Here is a 23,747-nt window from a genome sequence, read left to right as displayed (position 1 = left end):
TTTTAGACCTAGATTGCCAATAATTTGGAGCCCCCAATTTGATGGGCATCTTCTGGTAACCTTTAGCAGTATGTTATAAAGACAGTGTATATCTGTCTCAAGATTGGCTAGTTATGTGTCTTTAAACTTCTAGGTGAACACCAGAGAAGAGGTTGAAGATTTGTGCCGATTAAACAAGCTGATTGACCTGATCATTCCCCGGGGCTCCTCTCAGCTGGTCAGAGACATCCAGAAAGCAGCTAAAGGAATCCCTGTCATGGGGCACAGTGAGGGGATATGTCACGTCTATGTAGACAGCGAGGCCAGTGTGGAGAAGGTTACAAGAATCGGTAAGTGAAGTGTTGCAACTACTCTTCTGGGTGAAGTAAAATTTAGAGATCTAAATCTGACATTTCCAGGACCCAACAGGTATCCAGCACACTACACTAGTGTTGTGCACAGTACTGTTTATATTCTTCAAAGAGAAGTGTCTTGTTTTTTTTTTTTTTGTTTTTTGTTTCTTGGAATCATACTTGCCTAGGTGGGTGCAGCATGGGTCCCCTGCTGGCTCTAACGCTGAGAACCAAGCAATCAGCAGGGCTTGAGCAGAGAGCTGGTGGCTGTCAGTCACCGGCTCTCTGCTCTGCCCCCCTGTGCTCACTGGAGCACTGGGCTGTGGAGGGGGCGGGAACAACCGGCTTAGGCTCTTAGCGACTAGCTTAGAGGCTGAGCCGGGTGCCGGTCCAGGCATGTGGGCGGATCCCGACCATATAGTCACAACCTTTCCTGAGTCGTGACTGGCTCTGTGATGTCTGCTGACAGCAGGTCACAGGAAGAACTGCACTCCTGTGATCCACAGGAGAAGTACAGCCAAACAAGCTTTGGCTGTACTACTCCTTTAACCTTGTGCCATTTAGGAATATTGGCATTGTTGGCAACATTTGCCATTCTGGTTCTGTTACTTTTTATTTTTTTTTTTTTTTTTTTTTTTTTTTTATTATTACATTTTTATTTTATTGAGACTCAGCATAACAATCAAAGACCAAAACATGTCCATATATGACATTTGCATAGTATCAAAGATTCTATATAAACATCTCAAAGTATTCTATTTAAGAAAAAAAAAGAACAAAAATAAACAAAACGCAACCAAAAATAAATAAATTAAAAATAAGAGAAAAAGAAGAAAATCACTTCCCTACCTAACATACAAACTTTATATAGTATATACATACAAATTTACATATTATAAAAGGTTGTGTTCACTCCGACACATCCCCGGTTAAGGAACCCAGCCTCCCTGACTATTCAGGTTCCTAGTATCCCTCAGTTCGACATTCAGTCATTACACCCTTATTTCAGTGGAGAAGGTGAGATTTTTATAATATTAAATAATAAGGGAGTCCACACCGAGTCTTAAGTGACAGTACACCCAGTGAGTGATTGGTGAATCTTAACTTGAGTCACCAAACCCAACATAAAAATCGAAAAAAAAAAAAAAATCCCCTGATCAAGAGTCTTCCTGAACATGAACTCCAAACGTTAAAATAAACCTTATATGAAATCTGTGATAATTACTTATCCCTTTATAGTGTGTGTGTGGGAGAAAAATGGATAAAAGAAGAGAAAGAGAAGAAAAAAATAAATTTATTGTGCACTTAATAGTGTAAAAATCAAAAATGTAAAAGGACTCTAAGGGCCACATTGCCACCAAGTGCCCTGTTACTTCTTTTTCTAAAGTCTTTCTGCCAATCTTCTGATGTCATCTTTAGGAACATAGAACCAACTTCTCCTTTTTGCTGGTCCATGATTCTTTTTCTTAATGTTTACTGCTAATATTATATCTTTATAACATGGTGAAACCATTGTATTGAGGTTTAGTAATTCTAAAGGACGTAAATAAAAAAAAAAAAAAAACTGTTATACTTGCCTGCTCTGTGCAGTAGTTTTGCACAGAGCAGTACCGACTCTCTTCTGTTGCACTGCCGGCGATCCTGGCTCCTCCCCCCGCCATGTGCCCCCAAAAGCAAGCCATTCACGCAAGCTCGGCCCGCCTCCACCCCTCACTGTCTCCTGATTGGCTCACTGACTGTGATTGTCAGCAGCAGGAGCTAATGGCTCCCGCTGCTGTATGAACCAATGAGGAGGGAGAGAGACCCGGGAGAGCTGCTGCTCTCATTCCCATCGCTGGATGGAGATCAGGCTCAGATAAGTATAAGGGGGGCCTGGAGGGGGGGGGGGGGGGGGGGGGCTGCACCCAGAAGCTTTTTCACCTTAATGCATAGAATGCATTAAGGTAAAAAAAAACCTTGAACCTTTAGAACCACTTGAACCTCTGTCTGATCTTGTTGGTTCTACATTCCATGTTTTTTTTCTACAAGATATTCCTTTGCAGACTCTCAAATCTTCAGGACGCATGTCTGTCTTTTATAAAAATGTGTTTGTCTTATTGCTGTTCCATAGTACATTTCATGCTTGGTGTAACAAGATTAACACCCCATTGATTTTAATTGTTGTGATATATAGTAGTAATGTCATTACCTTTTGTTATCATTGTGCCCTAGTGAGAGATTCAAAGTGTGAATACCCAGCTGCTTGCAATGCCATGGAGACCCTGTTGATTCACAGAGATATCCTGAGGACTCCACTGTTTGACCAGATCATTGACATGTTAAGAGTGGAGCAGGTAAAGTGTGCCGTCTGTGACAAAAATGGAGATTCAGGGGTATGGAGGAGGAGATGCTGTTAAGTTTCTCCCATTAAATAATGGATGCTTAGAAAACCAAAAAGACTAGAAAGCCTGATAGAGAGGAGATCCAGTATGAATCCTTTTTTTTTTTTTTCCCTTTTAGTGTTCAACTTCCTGTAGACAGGACTTATTTATACCCCGTTGGTCTTCTGTGTTTCCCAGGAAATATGACAAGAAAAGGATTTCAGGGGAAGTTCAAAAAATCCTATAATAATCTGCTTTAAAGTGAAATTAAACCCAAAAACAAAAATTTAATATTTTTAACTGACCAAGCTGTCCAGCAAAAGCGGCAGTTAGGGGGTTGAGACAATCCATTTACTACTGACGGGTGCTTACAAAAATATTGCATACATCACCGTATATATAGCATAGGTACATATACTGCGTCAGGACGGCCCTTAAGAGCAAAATCCCATACCTGTACGTGATTCCTCTCCTCAGGTCTGGGGCACACGTGCCGCCGGAGCCCCGTTCCCGCTGTGATTGGACACAGCGGGAGCCAATCCGGCGCCCACAATGGCCGGCGGGACCCACCACTCATTCACAGGAGAGGCAGAACAGCAGTCTGCCTATATAAACAAGGCAGACCGCCATTCTGTGAGGGAGGAAAATGGAGATCTTGTGTTTCTGCTAAGCAGGAACATGGATCTCTGTTTTCCTCCAGTCACTGCATTCCCCCCACAGTTAGAAAGTACTCCCTAGGAGCACACACTTAACCCTTTGAGTGCCCCGGATGTTAACCCCTTCCCTGCCAGTGCCAATATATACAGTGACAGTGCTTTTTTTTTTTAGCACTGATCACTATATTGGTGTTACTGGTCCCAAAAAAGTGTCGCTTAGTGTCAGATTTGTCCCCCGCAATGTCACAGTCCCGCTAAAAAACGCTGATCATCGCCATTACTGGTAAAAACAATTAAAAAGATAAGTCCATATATTTATCCCAGAAGCTATAACTTTTGCGCAAACCAATCAATATACACTTATTGGGATTTTTTTTTACCAAAAAAAAAAAACAATTTTTAATATACCTCTAAATAGTGGGGTTTGTTCTGTTATATAAGGCTTTTTTTTTTTTTTAAATGGCAATCCAAAAACTTTTTATTCTATTCGCTACTATTTTAATAAAAATTTTATCTTTGCATCTTTTCCTCCAGGTTTTGTCAATTTGTATGTTATCTATGTGGGCACTAGGGATGAGCCGAACACCCCCCTGTTCGATTCGCACCAGAACTTGCGAACAGGAAAAAAATTTGTTCGAACACCGTTAAAGTGTATGGGACACGAACATGAATAATCAAAAGTGCTAATTTTAAAGGCTTATGTGCAAGTTATTGTCATAAAAAGTGTTTGGGGACCTGGGTCCTGCCCCAGGGGACATGGATCAATGCAAAAAAAAAGTATTAAAAACGTCCGTTTTTTCGGGAGCAGTGATTTTAAAAATGCTTAAAGTGAAACAATAAAAGTGTAATATCCCTTTACATTTCATACCTGGGGGTGTCTATAGTATGCCTGTAAAGGGGCGAAAAAAAGTCATTTAAAACTACTCACGGCTATTAATGAATTGCCGGTCCGACAATACACAAAGTTCATTGATAAAAACGGCATGGGAATTCCCCACAGGGGAACCCCGAACCAAAATTTAAAAAAAAAATGGTGTGGGGTCCCTCCTTAAAATCTATACCAGACCCTTCAGGTCTGGTATGGATTTTAAGGGGAACCCCGCGCCAAAATTAAAAAAAAAAGACGCGGGGTCCCCCCAAAAATCCATACCAGACCCTTATCTGAGCACGCAACCTGGCAGGCCGCAGGAAAAGAGGGGGGGGGACGAGAGAACACCCCCCCCCCTCCTGAACCGTACCAGCCCACATGCCCTCAACTTTGGGAGGGTGCTTTGGGGTAGCCCCCCAAAACACCTTGTCCCCATGTTGATGGGACAAGGGCCTCATCCCCACAACCCTTGCCCGGTGGTTGTGGGGGTCTGCGGGGGGCTTATCAGAATCTGGAAGCCCCCTTTAACAAGGGGACCCCCAAATCCCGGCCCTCCCCCCTGTGTGAAATGGTAAGGGGGTACAAAAGTACCCCTACCATTTCACAAAAAAAACTGTTAAAAATGACGAGACCGTTTTTGACAATTCCTTTATTTAAATGCTTCTTCTTTCTTCTATCTTCCTTCGGTTTCTTCCTCCATCTTCTTCTTCTTCTTCTGGTTCTTCCTCCGGTGTTCTCGTCAGGCATCTCCTCCCCGGCGTCTTCTTATCTTCTTCTCCTCGGGCCGCTCCGCATCCATGATGGCATGGAGGGAGGCTCTCGCTGTTTGACGCTTCTCTCTTCATCTTTTTCTTCATCTTCTTGTCTTCATCTTCTTTTCGGGCCGCTCCGCATCCATGATGGCATGGAGGAAGGCTCCCGCTGTGTGATGCTTCTCCTCTTCTGATGGTTCTTAAATAAGGACGCACGGGGACTTGACGGGGACTTTCCCCATGACATCAGAGGGGGCGGGGTCACCCGTTACTTGACCCCGCCCCCTTCTAACGTCACTGGGAAGTTCCCGTCAAGTCCCTGTGCATCAGATGGGGGCGGGGTCACCGAGTGCCCCCCCCCCCCCGTTATTTAAGAACCGTCAGAAGAGAAGCGTCACACAGCGGGAGCCTCCCTCCATGCCATCATGGATGCGGAGCGGCCCAAAAAAGAAGATGAAGACAAGAAGATGAAGACAAGAAGATGAAGACAAGAAGATGAAGACAAGAAGATGAAGACAAGAAGATGAAGACAAGAAGATGAAGACAAGAAGATGAAGACAAGAAGATGAAGACAAGAAGATGAAGACAAGATGAAGACAAGAAGATGAAGACAAAGATGAAGAGAGAAGCGTCACACAGCGGGAGCCTCCCTCCATGCCATCATGGATGCGGAGCGGCCCAGAAGAAGAAGATGGAGGAAGAAACCGAAGGGAGATAGAAGAAAGAAAAAGCATTTAAATAAAGGAATTGTCAAAAACTGTCTCTTGTCATTTTTAACATTTTTGACGACAGTTTTTTTGTGAAATGGTAGGGTACTTTTGTACCCCCTTACCATTTCACACAGGGGGGAGGGCCGGGATCTGGGGGTCCCCTTGTTAAAGGGGGGCTTCCAGATTCCGATAAGCCCCCCGCCCGCAGACTCCCATAACCACCGGGCAAGGGTTGTGGGGATGAGGCCCTTGTCCCCATCAACATGGCCTGGTACGGTTCAGGAGGGGGGGGGGCACTCTCTTGTCCCCCCTCTTTTCCTGCGGCCTGCCAGGTTGCGTGCTCGGATAAGGGTCTGGTATGGATTTTTGGGGGACCCCACGCCGTTTTTTTTTTTTTTTAATTTTGGCGTGGGGTTCCCCTTAAAATCCATACCAGACCTGAAGGGCCTGGTATGGAATTTAGGGGGACCCCCCACGTCATATTTTTTTTTTTTTTTTTTTTTTTTTTTTTTTTTTTAATTTTGGTTCAGGGTTCCCCTGTGGGGAAATCCCATGCCATTTTTATCAATTACCGTATTTATTGGCATATAACATGCACTTTTTTCCCCTGAAAATCAGGGGAAAATCGTGGGTGCGTGTTATAGGCCGATCCCCGCCGATTTTGTGTCATCGGAGCGATCACGGCAATTGCCACGGTCGCCGCCGACATACACAGCCGTGGGTAGATTCAAATATGGTGCCGAGACTGCAGGGATACTTCGGAGCCGGGATACACATACCCGAGTGTTCTCGGCTTTTTTCAGCGCCGCCGTCACGCCCAGTCCTGCCCTATGATGGACATAACACAGGTCCAAGGGCGGGACTGGGCGTGACGGCGGCGCCGAAAAAAGCCGAGAACACTCGGGCATGTGTATCTCGGCTCCGACGAAGCCCTGCAGTCTCGGCGCCATATTTGAATCTACCCATGGCTGGACTGGGGCAAAGCTGCACGGGCAAACCTGCACTAACAGCTGCACTGGGGCAAGGCTGCACTGACACTGAAAAGGCTGCAGATGGACAAATAAGGCTGCATTGATGGGCATTTTAATGTAAGTTTTTTTTTCCTTAAACCTCCCTCCTAAAAGTTTTTTTTCCTTAAAATTCCCTCCTAAACTTGGGGTGCGTGTTATACGCCGATAAGTACGGTAACTTTTATGTGTATTGTCGAACTGGCAATTCATTAATAGCCGCGAGTAGTTTTAAATGACTTTTTTTCCTTTGAAATGTCATTTTGCTGTCAGACTGTTCTAAACATGGGAAACATGCGCCCCTTTACAGGCATACTATAGACACCCCCCAGGTACGAAATTTAAAGGGATATTACACTTTTATTGTTTCACTTTAAGCATTATTAAAATCACTGCTCCCGAAAAACGTCCGTTTTTAAAACTTTTTTTTGCATTGATCCATGTCCCATGGGGCAGGACCCAGGTCCCCAAACACTTTTATAGACAATACCATGCATATAAGCCTTTAAAATCATCACTTTTGATTTCTCCTATAGACTTTTAAAGGGTGTTCCGCGGCATTCGAATTTGCCGTGAACACCTCAAATTGTTCGCTGTTCGGCGAACTGGCGAACAGCCGATGTTCGAGTCGAACATGAGTTTGACTCGAACTCTAAGCTCATCCCTAGTGCGCACTGATTTTATATAAGCCGGCACAAAGAAAGCTGAAATGATTGTGCAAAATATCCAGTCGAGTTTTTTATTTTTAATGATTTGGGAAAAGGATTGAAAGAATGACTTGTGACAAGCTTATATAGTGTTTACGATGGAGGAATAACACGGATAATTCCCTTATTTGCTTGTCTAATGAAAATGTCAAAACTCTCTTTCCCTTCCCAGGTAAAGATCCATGCTGGCCCCAAGTTTGCCTCTTATTTAACCTTTAGCCCCTCAGAGGTGAAGTCCCTGAGGACAGAATATGGAGATCTGGAATGCTGTATTGAGGTGGTTGATGGTGTTGAAGATGCAATTGAGCATATCCACAAATATGGCAGCTCCCACACAGATGCCATTGTTACAGAGAATGGTGAGTTCTTGTCCTACGAGTGCTGTATCCACATCTACTCCATATAAAGCTTCTAGAATTTTTCATGTTATATAGTTATATATTTATAATATCTAATTTTTTTTTTTTTATGATACATTCAGCTGGCAAGCTAGAGTCTTCCTGCATCCTGCTAGGGGGGTGAAAGGACTTACAGGGCTTTTACATCAATTTCCTAAGCTCCTGCAGATAGGGCTCAGTGCTGTCAACCTTAAAGCAGTATTAAACCACTTGCTGACTGCCTAACTGTAAATGTACATCATTACTTTACAGTTAAATACGGGGGGGGGGGGGGGGGGGGGACACACTTGGTTAGTCGGCTATAAGATAAAAGTGATTCCAGCGGTGATCAGTGAACTCCAGACTCTTGTAAATATGAAGCCAAGAAGAAGCCATATTGTTTCTTAATATTTGTAACTTAGGGCCGCTTGGTGGAGCCCCATCCAATAGTAGTAAGGTTTTTGGTTTGCCCCATCCAATAGTAGTAAGGTTTTTGGTTTGGTTGCCTCTTCTTAAGACATGCTGTTATTTAAGGTTTCTTCAGTCTCTCGTAACATTTTGAATTTTCCTTTGCAGAGTCCGTAGCGGAATACTTTCTCCAACATGTAGACAGCGCTTGTGTGTTCTGGAACGCCAGCACTAGATTTTCAGACGGTTATCGATTTGGACTAGGTAACATGAATTATTTAATGCTACACTTTTTTGTCTTGTGAGATTTATAATCACATATTAGTAAATGTTTATATGTATAGCCCCGTTTTGAGCATACATATGCAGTAGCCATTCCAAACCAGGATTTTGTTGAATCCTAGGGTTCCTCTAGCAGTGGAAAGGGGGTTTCTGGAACTGTGGTAAATTGACCACCCATTTGATGGTGTCTTCATGGTTCCAGGTCCATCACCACTTGGCAGAGTCAATAGCATGAGGCCAATGATCTTTTTAGCTGGCTGCAAAGGTGGCATTATGACCACCATGGCAAGGGAGGCATTCTTCCGACTGATAACCTAATGACCCCCAATGGGCGTAGCAGGGTTCCCTGAGACCTGAATGTTATTTCAAATGTTCTTCTGTGGTAAAAAGATTGAGAAGGCTGATATGTGTTACTACAACTTTTAGTGCAGTTAGACTTTGATTAGCCTTCGCCCAGTCTTTTTATTCACCTGTCCCCAATCCAACAAGCGCAGCTTCTGGATTGGTTTGCGCAAAAGTTATAACGTCTACAATATAGGGAATAGATTTATGGCATTTTTATTTTTTTTATTTTTTTACTAGTAATGGCAGAGAAAAGGGATTTTTAGCAGGACTGCGACATTGCAGCAGACAGATCGGACACTTTTTTGGGACCATTGACAATTATACAGCAATCAGTGCTATAAATAGCCACTGATTACTGTGTTTATGTCACTGGCAGGGAAGGGGTTAACACTAGGGGGCGATCAAGGGGTTAAATGTGTTCCCTAGGTGTGTTCTAACTGTAGGGGGATGGGACTGACTGGAACATGACAGAGATCACTGCTCCCATTCACTGGGAACAGTAGATCCCTGTCATGTCACCTGTCATAACGGGGAATCGCCTAGTTTACAAAGGTAAGCTGCCTCTGTAATAGGCGATCACGGGTCGCCGGCGGACATTGAGTCCGTCCGACTCGCGGGCATGCTCCCGCAACATGCTCGCTATCACGCCTGCGCGAGCCATCGTACAGCTTTGACGATTTGTGCAGGAGAGCCGACCTGCCACCATGTAACGACTGCGGTTGGTCGGCAAGCGGTTAATGACCAGGCCATTTTTTGTGATACAGCACTGCTTTGCTTTAACTGACAATTGCGCGGTCGTGCGACGCTGTACCCAAACAAAATTTTTTCCCACACATATAGCTTTCTTTTGGTGCTATTTGATCACCTCTGCGGTTTTTATTTTTTGTGCTATAAACAAGAAAAGACTGACAATTTTGAAAAAAAGCAACCATTTTTTTTTTTTTTTTTTTTTACTTTCTGCTATAATACATATCCCAAAATATATATATATATAAATACAAATGTATTCATCAGTTTAGGCCGATATATATTCTTTTACATATTTTTGTCAAAAAAAACGCATGGAAGGGGTTGGGGGCCCTCAAGGGGTTAAGTGTGTTCCCAGGGTGTGTTCTAACTGTTGGGGGGATGGGATCACTGTTTCCCGATCACAGGGAATAGAAGATCTCTGACATGTCATTAGGCAGAACGGGAATCGCCTTGTTTACATAGGCAGTTCCTCGTTCTGCCTCTGTACACAGAGATCGCGGGACCCACAGGCACTCTCCGATGGCGGGCACGCTCGCACCCTCTGTCCTCCTTGCACGGACCGACGTACAGGTAGGTCGGTTTGCGCAGGAGAACCAACCTGCCGCAGTAAATGTACGTGATCTGGTTGGCAAGTGGTTAAAGGTGACGTGTACTATAGTAATGCACATAATTCTGCGATGGTACTGTAGGTGCTGATTTTGGGTCTACCAGTGATGAAGGTTGTATAGTGTTTTAACTGCTTTAAGACACTCTAAAGTACTTGCTGTGGGAGGCCGGCATGGGCAGGCTCAGTAACGTGTGTATATATACATTGCTTGGCACTTGCGCACTGCTCCCGTACTGCTGTGTTCACTAGACACAGCGGATTACGATTCCTGGTACCCAGACACTAGCGATCACATGATCAAAATGTATACACAACTGTTATGATCGAGTTTCATTCATAACAGCTGTGCTTTCTTTAGTGATGCTGTGATTGGCCCACAGCTATTACATGGTACCTGGGCCAATCACAGCACCCACCCTGTACCATGTGATTAGCTGTAGCAAATCACAGCATGTCAACAGAAAGCAAGTTGTCATAAATGCAAACCCATTCATGACAGTGCAAACGATTTGCTTTTACAGTTTTTATCACTGTAACGGCAAACACAGTGTAAAAAAAGAAAATCGCTGATTTCACCAGCGCCCCCCCCCCAAGAGCAGTACAGTGTCACTGAATTACTCCGATGAAAGGATTTAAAAAAGAAAGTTTAAAAAATGATTTAAAGACAACTTATCTTACCGTCACCAGTTAGTATATCCCTTTCTCTACAGTATGTAGAGAAAAAAAAATTGTGAAAAATATTTAATTTCTTAATTTTCTAAAAAATTATGTCCAAAAATTACAACTTCAAAAAAACTCGCCATGCCTCTTACTAAATTCTTTGGACTGTCTGCTTTTTAAAGAGGTCATTTAGTCAGGTATTTGTACTGTCCTGGCATTTTAAGGGCCTCACGAAATGAGATAGGCCGTCAGTGCATCAGGATTGATTAAATTTTTAAATCTGTATAATTAATTTAAACTTAAATTAATAATCACTTATTTTGATTTTTTTTTTTTTTTTACTACACCAAAGACATGTAGCAGCTCCAAATTTATGAAGAAATTTGATTTTATTGGATATGTTTTATAACCGAAAGTAGAGAATAGAAGTTTCTTTTTTTTTTTTAATTTTCTGGGTTTTTTTTCCACTCATATCGGAAAAACAAAAAAAACAGTGGTGATGAAATACCACCAAAAGAAAGCTCTTTTTGTGTGTGGGGGGGGGGGGGGGGGAGACATACGTTTAATTTGTGTAAAGTGTTGCATGACCGCACAATTGCCAGGTAATAGTAGCACAGTGCTAAATAGCAAAAAATGCCCTGGTCATGAAGGGGGTAAAACCTTTCGGAGCTCAACTGGTTAAAAGCCTCACATTTACCAATGAACACTGTTAACCCATTTACATCCGTTCACAAAGCAGGAACTCCTGTATCTGGATTTAAAATTTTGTGAACTTATGTATTTGCCTGGTGTTGCTCTTTTAACCTTTCTCTAGTTGTTGTCCTGCCATATTCTTTCAATCATATTTTTTTTTTTCTTCTCATTTTCCTTTTAGGAGCAGAAGTCGGTATCAGCACAGCCCGGATCCATGCCCGGGGGCCTGTTGGTATAGAGGGATTGCTCACCACAAAATGGTTACTGCGGGGGAGAATCACGTTGTGTCCGACTTTTCTGAACACGGCAGCATGAAGTACCTGCATGAAAATATCCCAGTGCCACAGAGAACCGCCAGCTAAATCCCAGACTTTTACCTCTCCGCTCTACCAGTACAGGCCTCCTCTAGAGTCAGGAATCGCTGATCAGTTCCTACACGGAGATAAAGATTGTGCACCCTAGAATATAGCAAAGAGAGCATGCCCCCACCAACTGTCACTTGTGCACACTGGAGATTGTGGCTGGCTAGGGACTTTGCTCGTAATTTTAAGCTTTGATTGCAGCACAATCAAGATGTTGGCTTGATAAATGAAATGGCACTTAGAATACGGTTATTACAAGAGTGACCGAGCATAACTCGACTCAGAATTTTACAGTAGTACTGAAGCCTCTGGAGATTTCAGCTCTCCTTTTTAATCCTTTAAATTCCTCTGCCGCCTCCAACCCTTTTCTTTTTTTGTTTTGAAAAATGGCAGAAGGCAGCCATTATACTGCATTTGAAGCCTTGTGAGCAAGCAGCAATGCCCCAGCTATAGATGAAATACAGTACCATGTAGGCAGTAGAATATTGTCACCTTGCCAATTCAGGGACAAGTACAGCATCTTTGCAAATGGGCCTTTCTAACCACTAATACTCGCCTTTCCAACAACTGCCACTTCTTCCTCCATTGCAGTAGGCAGCAATACACAGTGTTCTAAGGTATGGGAAAGTATGTGAGGACCTCCTATGTGTCAGTGCCTGAGTCTAATAGCTACTAGTCACTAGACCTTAGTACTGTCCCATAACAGAGGGAGCGATGTCACTGCTCTCCCTAGTATCTGACATTAAGCGACACTAGGGATCTTAGTGCCGTCTGTGATGGAGCAAGAAGCTGCAGGTGAGCGCTAGTAAGGCAAGTATTAATAGGGTAGGTTGGAGACATGGTAGGACATGGTACCTTTACCTTGAAGGTGGAAGATGATTTTGTATTTTTAAAGGACCAATCTGCCCAGAGCTTATGTTTTTTAATAATGGGAAAGAATTCTGCTCACTTTCTCTCCTTGTGAGAGTGTCAAAAAGTGACAGAAAATCTATCCAATTGCAATCAACATTGAAATAGTAAGATCTGTAGAATGGGAAGGGTTAAAAATGTATGTGTACCTTCCTGTTTCCCTTGTTTGTTCTAACCTTTCCTCGCTTCATTCAAATCATCTCCAGTACTGGAGATGAACTTTCAAATGCCCCTACCCCATGTTAAGGACAGAGAAGGGCTCTGAGTATTGGATTTCATCTCTTGAGGGCTGCCTGACATGATCCTCACCTTTCCCCATAGTGAGACACCTAGGTCCCAGCCTTCAAACTAGCTGCTTTGCTCAAGTTTGATTCAAACGTAGTTGTTCTAAGCCGCATAGCACAGAACGATCTGTTCTCAGGAAGCTTAGAGAATGGATTTCCAGGTCTAGATCCATAGGTCGAAAGTCCAAATAAATGAAGATGGGCTATTATCCTACTTTATGAAATTGTCTTCTTAATACACTTGAAAATACCATTTCATTGTTTTCAATTAAACTATTTTCATATTTTTTGAGTTTCTAAATCTTGTTTGCTGTGTTTTCTTTGCTCAAATGTAAGCATTTGTATGCAGCTATGGGGTACCTGATTCACGGTTAGGCTACACGTGCTTTGTTTGCTTTATACACCTTCATAAATACTGCGCACACTACAGGAGCCAGACCAGTAATGCAAAATACACCTGGGCATCATTTTTAGCTTTTTCTACTGCCAGTGGAAAAACTTGTTCCCTAAATGTGTCATCTGGCATCCAAATTGGACTGACTGGTTACTGATGCCTACATTCAGTTATTTACAACTGACGTAGATACTAAGGCCCCTTGCACACGGGTTTCATCATTTACTGATTTTTATTCAGAAACTTGTGATGTCCGTGTAATAGAGGCCAAAAACTGTGTGTAAAGACCAGAGTAATGTTTTGTATAGGCGAGCAAAAAATTTTCTTCTTCGTTGCCAGTATTGTAATATACTCACTTATACTCGAATAAACGTTAAACGAGTAAACATGAGTATATTACTGCACTCAAATGTAAAAAAAAAATTTTGTTTTACTGCTCTGTACTCATCACTGTATTACTGATTTTTACTGTGTGCAGTGGCGTAACTACCAGGGTCACAACAGTCGCACTTGTGATCGGGCCCTGGCATTCTGCCACTGTCTGGGGGGCCCCAGCAGGGTTGCTAGTCGCACGGCTCTGAGATGAGTGTCTCTCTCGTACAGCTCAGAGCCAGTGTTCTATCGAATATTGCCTCCCATCCTCCCTCCCCCCTCCATCCTCTCCTCCTGTGTGTGCTCTGCGGGAAGTGTGAACTTGTTGGCTTCACACTTAACTGAGAGATAATCTCAGCTCAGAGCCGTGCTGAGGAGGCAGGCGGCATTGAGCGCTGGTGGGAGGGACTGATGAGCGCCGGTGGGAGGGACTGATGAGGGCCGGTGGGAGGGACTGATGAGCGCCGGTGGGAGGGACTGATGAGCGCCGGTGGGAGGGACTGATGAGCGCCGGTGGGAGGGACTGATGAGCGCCGGTGGGAGGGACTGATGATATGGGAGAGAGCCGGGTCACGTGACAGCTGGATATGGGAGAGAGCCGGGTCACGTGACAGCTGGATATGGGAGAGAGCCGGGTCACGTGACAGCTGGATATGGGAGAGAGCCGGGTCACGTGACAGCTGGATATGGGAGAGAGCCGGGTCACGTGACAGCTGGATATGGGAGAGAGCCGGGTCACGTGACAGCTGGATATGGGAGAGAGCCGGGTCACGTGACAGCTGGAGATAACACGAAGCTTTTGTTCTAGAATTCTTCTCACTCTGATGCGGCGATATGCCACATGCGTGTGGTGCGACCGCGGTTTACATGCGCGAGAACCCTGGGCTTGTGTTTGCTCAGGAGTTGCGGGGGTTACAGCAATTTCGTTTTTTTATTTTTTTAATCAATGTAATTTTATTTTTTAAATGATTGCTATCATAAGGGGATAATAAAGCGCAGGTGACAGGGAACTCTTTATGGAGACCTCAGTGTCTTTCCTGCCCTTCACCCCATCTAACCAATCGCAGACGGGCTTGGTTAGATGTGTCTGCTGGCTGTACTGACCAGAAAATGGTGTATCTGAACCCAGTAGTGATATCACTTCCGGGTTCATTGTTTGCATGTGAGGTGAAGGCGTGGATTTGCCTTGGTCTCACAGCGATCTCCCTCCGCTAAACAGCGGTTGTGTTCCTGGGCTCCAGTAAGAGCAAGAAAACCCAGGAACCACAGGATGAGGGGGGAGAGGGCACCACGCTGCCGGCTCTGTCGAATGATTGGCAGATATGGAGCCAACCCATCACTTTCACTTTGAAATCGGTCGCCAACTAACCAAAACCTGCTACTGCAGCCATCAGCTTGGAATTAAAGGGGGACTCTTTGGACTGCTTATACAGATGTGACACTCTACATCTCTCCTGCAAAGAAGGATCCTTTCTCTGCAAACTTCTTAAAGGAGAACTTCACCTTTTCATAGTGTTCCATCCATAATAAGGGTGTAAGATTTATGAGCAGACAGCTTACACTGACAGTCTGCAGGAGCCCGGCATTGCACCCACAATCTGCTCATCGTGGGTGCAATAGTAAAAATGAGGGAGGGTCATAACCTGTCAGTTTATCTTTAGCCATCTGTGTCCCATTGCAGAGATCCCCCTTCACGTCCGGTCCCATAACCAAACAGGAAGTGAGAGGAAATCCCTCCAAATGAAGAGAAGCCCCTGGGGGCCCCCAGGTCACCACAACTAGTGTCCCCATTGGAAGATTTCCCCTCTCTTACTTTTCTGGTGACAACCATACATTTGGGATTTTCTTTTACCTTCACTTGCTATAATGATAAACAGGACAAATAGAGAGGGTGACTCTCCCTACTGGGGACACAGACTGCAAAAAAAAACTGACAAGGGTTCTAATCCTGCCCCCCTCTACCCAAAAAAAAAAAAGTATGTGATGCTGTACTTCCGGCTTTCCAGCGTACATGATGTCCGCCGGGACCCGCCGATCATTTCTATTAGAGGTGGAACAGCGATCTATGTAAACAGATTGCCATTCTGCTCGTAGAGAAGACAAATATCCTGTGTTTCTACTAAGCAGGAACACGGATCTCTGTCTTCCCACAGCACCTCCCCCACAATTAGCAAGCACCTCCTAGACACACATTTAACCAATTGATCACCCCTGATATTAACCTCTTCTCAGCCAGTGTCATTAGTATAGTGACAGTGCATATTTTTAGCACTGATCACTGTATTGGTGTCACCCGTCCCCAAAAAAGTATCAAAAGTGTCTGATTTGTCAGCCGCAATGTCTATCCCATAGTTTGTAGACGGGATAACTTTTGCCCAAACCAATCAATGTACACTTATTAGGAATGTTTTTAACAAAAATATGTAGCAAAATACATATTGCAATAAATTGATTTAGAAATTCAATTTTTTTAACTTTTTTTTTGAGATGTTTTATAGCAGAAAATTTTCAAAAATTATCGCCTATTTTTGTTTAAAGCGCAAAAAGTAAAAACCGCAGAGGTGATCAAATCCCACCAAAAGAAAGTTTTATTTGTGGGAAAAAAAATGACATCAAATATATTTGTGTACAGCGTCGCACGACCGTGCAATTGTCAGTTAAAGTAACGCAGTGCCGTATTGCAAAACATGGCCTGGTCATGAAGGGGGGTAAAACCTTCCAGAGCTGAAGAGCTTAAACCCTAATGGTGGCGATAATCACTTTGATAAATGATCAATTTATTTTTCGATTGATCTGCTTTAGTAGGAATAATCGATCGATATATGTCACATTTGGGGAAGTGGATTTCAATGAAAGGATACAATCATAATGCATAATAAATGTATTTGTTTTCATAGTTTAATCCCAGAATCTGGTCACAATAGTAGAGTGGGAGTGGTTTAGATCTTTATCACTGTCTGGGGTCCCCATAGTGGAGATGGGCAGGAAGTGAGCAGAATCTCTCCCATAGCAATAAATAAGCATAAATAAGCATCTATTGTACACAGCCAGCGGCCATCTTGGATTGCAGAGTCTCTTACCAGAGATGAATGTTTTTGGGGACCACTAGGATTCCCCCAAATGGTTACAAGGGAACCCATACTGAGAGAAATATGTAGGCTGCCATTGCTGGTCGCCTTCTGAAAATGCTATACTCCTGGCTGGCTCTGGCTTCCATACTTTTCTGCATCACTGCATGTTCATTTAGAACTTCTTCCCAATCATTGGTGGAGAATGGACAACAAGCAATGGATCAGACTGACAGCCAGGCAAAGAGTAGATTCAGTATCTGTATTCTCCCATAATCCCATAGCAAACACTCTAATTTCTTCACTCAACCTCTGGTTGCTATTGGCAACATGTATGTAAACTTGTTCTAGAGAACATAGGGGCCTATACATGAGATGTCAGCTAAAAAGGTAAACAACCTTGTTGTCATTTGTGTGCCACATTTGTGAAAGACCTATGAAGATAACACACGGGGTTCAACACCGTGCATTAAAAAAAATGTGAACCCCCCCCCAAAAAAATAAAAAACAGTCCTTGAAAATGTTCAACCACAAAATTCCATGCTATTGTATTTATCAAACGTCATCCCATCCCATCCCCCCCCCCCCCCAATGCTGCAGAGGTTGAAGGAGTGGGGGGGTCAGCCTGTCAGTGCTCAGACCATACACCGCACACTGCATCAAATTGGTCTGCATTGCTAAGCCTCTTCTATAGATGATGCACAAGAAAGCCCACAAACAGTTTCCTGACGACAAGCAGACTAAGGGCATGGATTACTGGAACCATGTCCTGTGGTCTGATGAGAACAAGATAAACTTATTTGGTTCAGATGGTGTCAAGGGTGTGTGGGGGCAACCAGGTCAGTACAAAGACAAGTGTGTCTTGCCTACAGTCAACCATGGTGGTGGAGGTGTCATGGTCTGGGGCTGCATAAGTGCTGCCGGCACTGGGGAGCGACAGTTCATTGAGGGAACCATGAATGCCAACATGTACTGTGACATACTGATGCCGAGCATGATCTCCTCCCTTTGGAGACTAGGCCGCAGGCCAGTATTCCAACATGATAAAGACCCCAAGGCAGTGGTCGTCTTGGAGGTGTGTTTGGGGTCCATCCTTCCTGCTCATCCGACAAGTGTATCACCATATAGCATGCCTTAGTGTTCTCCAGTGACCCCCAAAAGCACATGCGCTCACCTTGAAGTGTGTGACACAGTAATTAAACCTGGCCAGGACGGAGCTGTCAGCAAGGAGAGAGAGTTGGATGAATACACTGCACCGCACGCTATACCAAGCGATCGGCTTTTTATATGCTAGTACCTGAATAGAATGGTGCACTAACGCACCCACACCATGTGAGTACCCCCAAGAGGGGAGAGTTTATTTTAAATTTTAAATAAAAATCCTTTGCTATGTTGCAATGTTGCGCTATGGAGTCTCTTTTCATTTGCATATGATTTATGACGTTATTTGAGAGCATTGGAGACCTACACCGTTGATCCCATAGAGCCCAGGAGTGGCTCCAAAGCGTGTTTTGACAGAGTTTAATTACTGTGTCACACACTTCAAGGTGAGCGCATGTGCTTTTGGGGGTCACTGGAGAACACTAAGGCATGCTATATGGTGATACACTTGTCGGATGAGCAGGATGGATGGACTTCACTGCTTATGGACACATTTTTGAGCACTTTGTATTTGAATTTTTTATGAACTTTAAGGACTTTTTTATTTTATTCAAGGAATGGTTGCATTTTCATTCCTGGTTTGGCACCTTGATTTTGAATTAATTTTGCACGTTGCACTTTTGTAGTTATGTGTGTAAAGCATTAATTGTCATTTCTGATTGTTTATTATTCAGCACAGACACATTTGATTTTGATTCTGAAATAATTTTGCACGTTGCACTTTTTGTAGTTATTTGTGCAAAGCACTAATTGTCATTTTTAATTGTTTGTGATTTAGCGCAGACACATTTATATATTTTTTAAACAATACAATTGGCTGTTCCTAGAAGAAGACTCAACAAAAAGTTTGAGGAACCCTCCCAGGGACCAGGTACGGCTGTACCAACACAGGTCCCTACACTGGTGGCGGCTGCCACTCCAGTAACCGGAGGGTCTTCCCACCAGGAATCCATCTTTGTTTATGGAGCTTCTGAATCACCATCAATGTAGCTGAACAAACAAGACAATTGGCTGTTCCTAGAAGAAGACTCAACAAAAAGTCTGAGGAACCCTCCCAGGGACTAGGTACGGCTGTAGCAACACAGATCCCTACACTGGTGGCGGCTGCCACTCCAGTAACCGGAGGGTCTTCCCGTCAGCCCTCCATTTTCGTTTTTGGAGCTTTTGAATCACCAACTATCAATGTAGCTGGACAGACAAGACAATTGGCTGTTCCTAGAAGAAGACTCAACAAAAAGTCTGAGAAACCCTCCCAGGGAACAGGTACGGCTGTACCAACACAGGTTCCTTCACTGGTGGCGGTTGCCACTCCAATAAGCAGAGGGTCCTCCCATCAGCCCTCCATTTTTGTTTTTGGAGCTTCGAAATCTCCAACTATCAATGTAGTTGGACACAGAAGATAATTGGCTTTTTCCTAGAAGAATACTCAACAAAAAGCCTGAGGAACCCTCCTAGGGACCAGGTATGGCTGTACCAACACAGGTCCCTACACTGGTGGGGGCTGCCACTCTAGCAACTGGAGGGTCTTTCCATCAGCCCTCCATTTTCATTTTTGGAGCGTCTGAATCATCAACTATCAATGTAGCTGGACAAATAAGACAATTGGCTGTTCCTAGAAGAATACTCAAAAAGTCTGAGGAACCCTCCCAGGGACCAGGTATGCTGTACCAACACAGGTTCCTACACTGGTGGAGGCTGCCACTCCAGTAACTGGAGGTACTTCCGATCAGCCCTCCATTTTCGTTTTTGGAGATTCTGAATCGCCAACTATTAATGTAGCTGGACAGAAAAGAAAATTGGTTGTTCCTAGAAGACTCAACAAAAAGTCTGAGGAACCCTCCCAGGGACTAAGTACTGCTGTACCAACACAGATCCCTACACTGGTGGCGGCTGCCACTCCAGTAACTGGAGAGTCTTCCCAACAGCCCTCCATTTTCGTTTTTAGAGCTTCTAAATCACCAACTATCAATGTAGATGGACAAATAAGACAATTGGCTGTTCCTAGAAGAATACTCAAAAAGTCTGAGGAACCCTCCCAGGGACCAGGTATGCTGTACCAACACAGGTTCCTACACTGGTGGAGGCTGCCACTCCAGTAACTGGAGGTACTTCCGATCAGCCCTCCATTTTCGTTTTTGGAGATTCTGAATCGCCAACTATTAATGTAGCTGGACAGAAAAGCAAATTGGTTGTTCCTAAAAGACTCAACAAAAAGTCTGAGGAACCCTCCCAGGGACTAAGTACTGCTGTACCAACACAGATCCCTACACTGGTGGCGGCTGCCACTCCAGTAACTGGAGAGTCTTCCCAACAGCCCTCCATTTTCGTTTTTAGAGCTTCTGAATCACCAACTATCAATGTAGATGGACAGACATGAAAATTGGCTGTTCCTAGAAGAAGACTCAACAAAAAGTCTGAGGAACCCTCCCAGGGACCAGGTACGGCTGTACCAACACAGGTCCCTACACTAGTGGCGGCCACCACTCCAATAACTGGAGGGTCCTCCCATCAGCCCTCCATTTTAGTTTTTGGAGCTTCTGAATCATCAACTATCAATGTAGCTGGACAAACAATACAATTGGCTGTTCCTAGAAGAAGACTCAACAAAAAGTTTGAGGAACCCTCCCAGGGACCAGGTACGGCTGTACCAACACAGGTTCCTACACTGGTGGCAGCTGCCACTTCAGTAACTGGAGGGTCTTCCCATCAGCCTTCTATTTCCCTTTCTGCAGCTTCAGCAGAAGCTTTAAGGTTAAGTTTGAAGGTTCATCAAAAACATCACATTCTAAAGGGAAAAGTAGAACAAAGGGGAGGGGGAGTATGGAAGAGGGAGAGAGGGAGGAAAGAGGAGGGGAGGTTTGGGGAAACGAAGGGGTGTGGGTGTTCCCCCCAACCCTCACCCCCTTCTTTCCTCCAACCTCCCTTCCCCCCTTCTTTCCTCCCTCTCTCCCTCTTCCATACTCTCCCTCCCCCTTGTTCTACCTTTCCCTTTAGAATGTGATATTTTTGATTAACCTTAAAAGGTAATATCTATATTTGGACAAGCAAGACAATTGGCTATTCCTAGAAGAAGACTCAACAAAAAGTCTGAGGAACCTTCCCAGGGACCAGGTACGGTTGTACCAACACAGGTTCCTACACTGGTGGCGGCTGCCACTCCAGTAACTGTAGGGTCTCTCCATCAGCCCTCTATTTCCCTTTCTGTAGCTTTTGAATCAATATCAATATAGTTGGACAAACAGGACAATTGGCTGTTCCTAGAAGAAGATGCAACAAAAAGTCTGAGAAACTTTCCCAGGGACCAGGTATGGCTGTACCAACAAAGGTTCCTACACTGGTGGCGGCTGCCACTTCAGCAACCCGAGGGTCTTCCCATCAGCCTACTATTTCCCTTTCTGCAGCTTCAGCAGAAGCTTTAAGGTTAATCAAAAATATCACATTCTGAAGGGAAAAGTAGAATAAAGGGGAGGGGGAGTATGGAAGAGGGAGAGGGAGGAAAGGAGGGGGGGAGGGGGGGGTTGGGGGAAAGGAAGGGGTGTGGGGGTTCCCCCCAACCCTCAGCCCCTTCTTTCCTTCAACCTCCCTTTCCCCACCTCCTTTCCTCCTTCTCTCCCTCTTCCATACTCCCCCCCCCCCCCCCCCCCCCCCCCCCCCTTGTTCTACCGTTGCCTTTAGAATGTTATATTTTTTATTAACCTTAAAGGTTGATATCTACATTTGGACAAGCAAGACAATTGGCTGTTCCTAGAAGAAGACTCAACAAAAAGTCTGATGAACCCTCCCAGGGATCAGGTACGGCTGTACCAACACAGGTTCCTGCACTGGTGGCGGCTGCCACTCTAGTAACCGGAGGGTCCTCCCATCAGCCCTTTATGCAGCTTCTGAATCACCAGCTATCAATATAGTTGGACAAACAAGACAATTGGCTGTTCATAGAAGAAGAAGCAACAAAAAGTCCTAGAAACTTTCCCAGGGACCAGGTATGGCTATACCAACACAGGTTCCTACACTGGTGGTGGCTGCCACTTCAGTAACTGGAGGGTCTTCCCATCAGCCTTCTATTTCCCTTTCTGCAGCTTCAGCAGAAGCTATAAGGTTAATCAAAAATATTACATTCTAAAGGGAAAAGTAGAACAAAGGGGAGTATGGAAGAGGGAGACAGGGAGGAAAGGAGAGGGGAGGTTGGGGGAAAGGAAGGGGTGTGGGGGTTCCCCCAACCCTCATCCCCTTCTTTCCTCCATCCTCCCTCCCCCCTCCTTTCCTCCCCCCTCCTTTCCTCCCTCTCTCCCTCTTCCATACTCCCCCTCCATCTTGTTCTACTTTTCCCTTTAGAATGTGATATTTTTGATTAACCTTAAAGCTAAATGTGTACATTTGGCAACTCTTGGATATGAGGCAGTTTTTGGAAGACTTGGTTCGGTTCCCCCCGGGCATAGCAGGCTGTTTACCACCAATGTCTCAGGCACTTTTTTTTACAGGAGATTATGTTTGATTGATGTATTGTCGTTCTACATTAAGTAATTGATTATGTTGTGAGGTTTGGAGGCCAGTAGGCTTTTGAGGCGTATGTTGGACCGGCTATAAGAAGAGGTTGGAGACCGGTATGTTTTTGAGGCATGTGTTGGACCGGCTATGAGGGAGGTTGGAGGCCGGTATGTTTTTGAGGCGTGTGTTGGACCGGCTATAAGGGAAGGTTGAAGGCGGTGTGTTTTTGAGGCGTGTTTTGGACCGGCTATGAGGGGAGGTTGGAACTCTTTCTCTTCAGAGGCAGGAGGAGTCTTTCCGGCTTTCTTTAGGCTGGAGAAATGAGAATTCCGCCAGTGAGGTCCTTTATGGAGAAGTCCAAGGCCTCATTCACACGGGGTGTATGAATCTGTACCCTGTGTGGGGGCTGTGTTAACCCCAAAAAGGACATCCATGCGGGTGCAGTTGCACAGACGCATCCTGGGTGCGGTCTGGGCCATGCACCGGCACCTACACAGATGTCACATTGGGTACAGCCGCTGCATCCCAGTTGACAGCAATAGGACTGCCTACATGGGATGCTGGGAACACCTGTGCATCCCCATTCCGGTAAACATGGCCCTCTCATGGGGTACGGATTCATACCCTCTGTGTGAATGAGACCTAAGTGTGAATGGAGTATTTAGCTCCATTGTGTTGCTAATTTGGGGACCACTGTGCCCCTCTTTATTGTTATTTGGGCGTGTTTTATTATAGGAGTGTTATATATTGTAGATTAGGATAAGTTTGTATATGTTGTGGAGGTGTGCGTTATTCTTTGGGTGTGTGTTGGAGTGTTATATAGATTGTAGTTTAGGATAAGTTTGGATTTCTTCTGGAGGTGCTTTAAGTGGACATAACTGATGTACCCCGCTCAGTGGGGGTGGGCCTTAGAGAACAGAGGCCGCATATGGGCAGCACAGAGGCTTAGGGGTTAGCCTTGCAGCACTGGGGTCCTTGTTTCAGATTCTGACTAGGACACTATCTCAATGGCATCCCTAGGGGGGCCAGAGGGGGCCCTGACCCCCCCAACATTATGCTGTGCCCCACCATGTGCTCCCCCAATAAAAAAAAAAAATTTTTTTTTTACAAAAAATCAATGTCTAAGAGGGAGAGCATCCCCACTCAGCTCCTGCGGGTGATTCCTCCCCCCTCCCTCTGCTTGCTGACACTGCATAAT

The 23,747-nt window shown here is 44.6% G+C and overlaps 1 protein-coding gene across 1 annotated transcript in view; it reads left to right on the top strand.

The window, feature by feature from the left end:
• The window catches only part of ALDH18A1 (aldehyde dehydrogenase 18 family member A1), a 67,768-nt gene extending 54,506 nt beyond the window's left edge, over window positions 1-13,262 (top strand). Inside the window, 6 exon segments of the mRNA XM_073595760.1 lie at window positions 134-329; window positions 2,544-2,665; window positions 7,565-7,751; window positions 8,346-8,441; window positions 11,696-11,788; window positions 11,791-13,262. Of these exon segments, the coding sequence (XP_073451861.1) occupies window positions 134-329; window positions 2,544-2,665; window positions 7,565-7,751; window positions 8,346-8,441; window positions 11,696-11,788; window positions 11,791-11,876 (780 nt within the window). The 3' untranslated portion in view covers window positions 11,877-13,262.
• Window positions 13,263-23,747: the final 10,485 nt, after the last annotated feature.

Source organism: Aquarana catesbeiana, linkage group LG08, assembly GCF_042186555.1.
Source record: "Aquarana catesbeiana isolate 2022-GZ linkage group LG08, ASM4218655v1, whole genome shotgun sequence".
Classification (NCBI taxonomy): domain Eukaryota; kingdom Metazoa; phylum Chordata; class Amphibia; order Anura; family Ranidae; genus Aquarana; species Aquarana catesbeiana.
The sequence above is the reverse complement of the archived record's forward strand: the minus strand, read 5'-3'. Positions and strand labels throughout refer to the sequence as shown.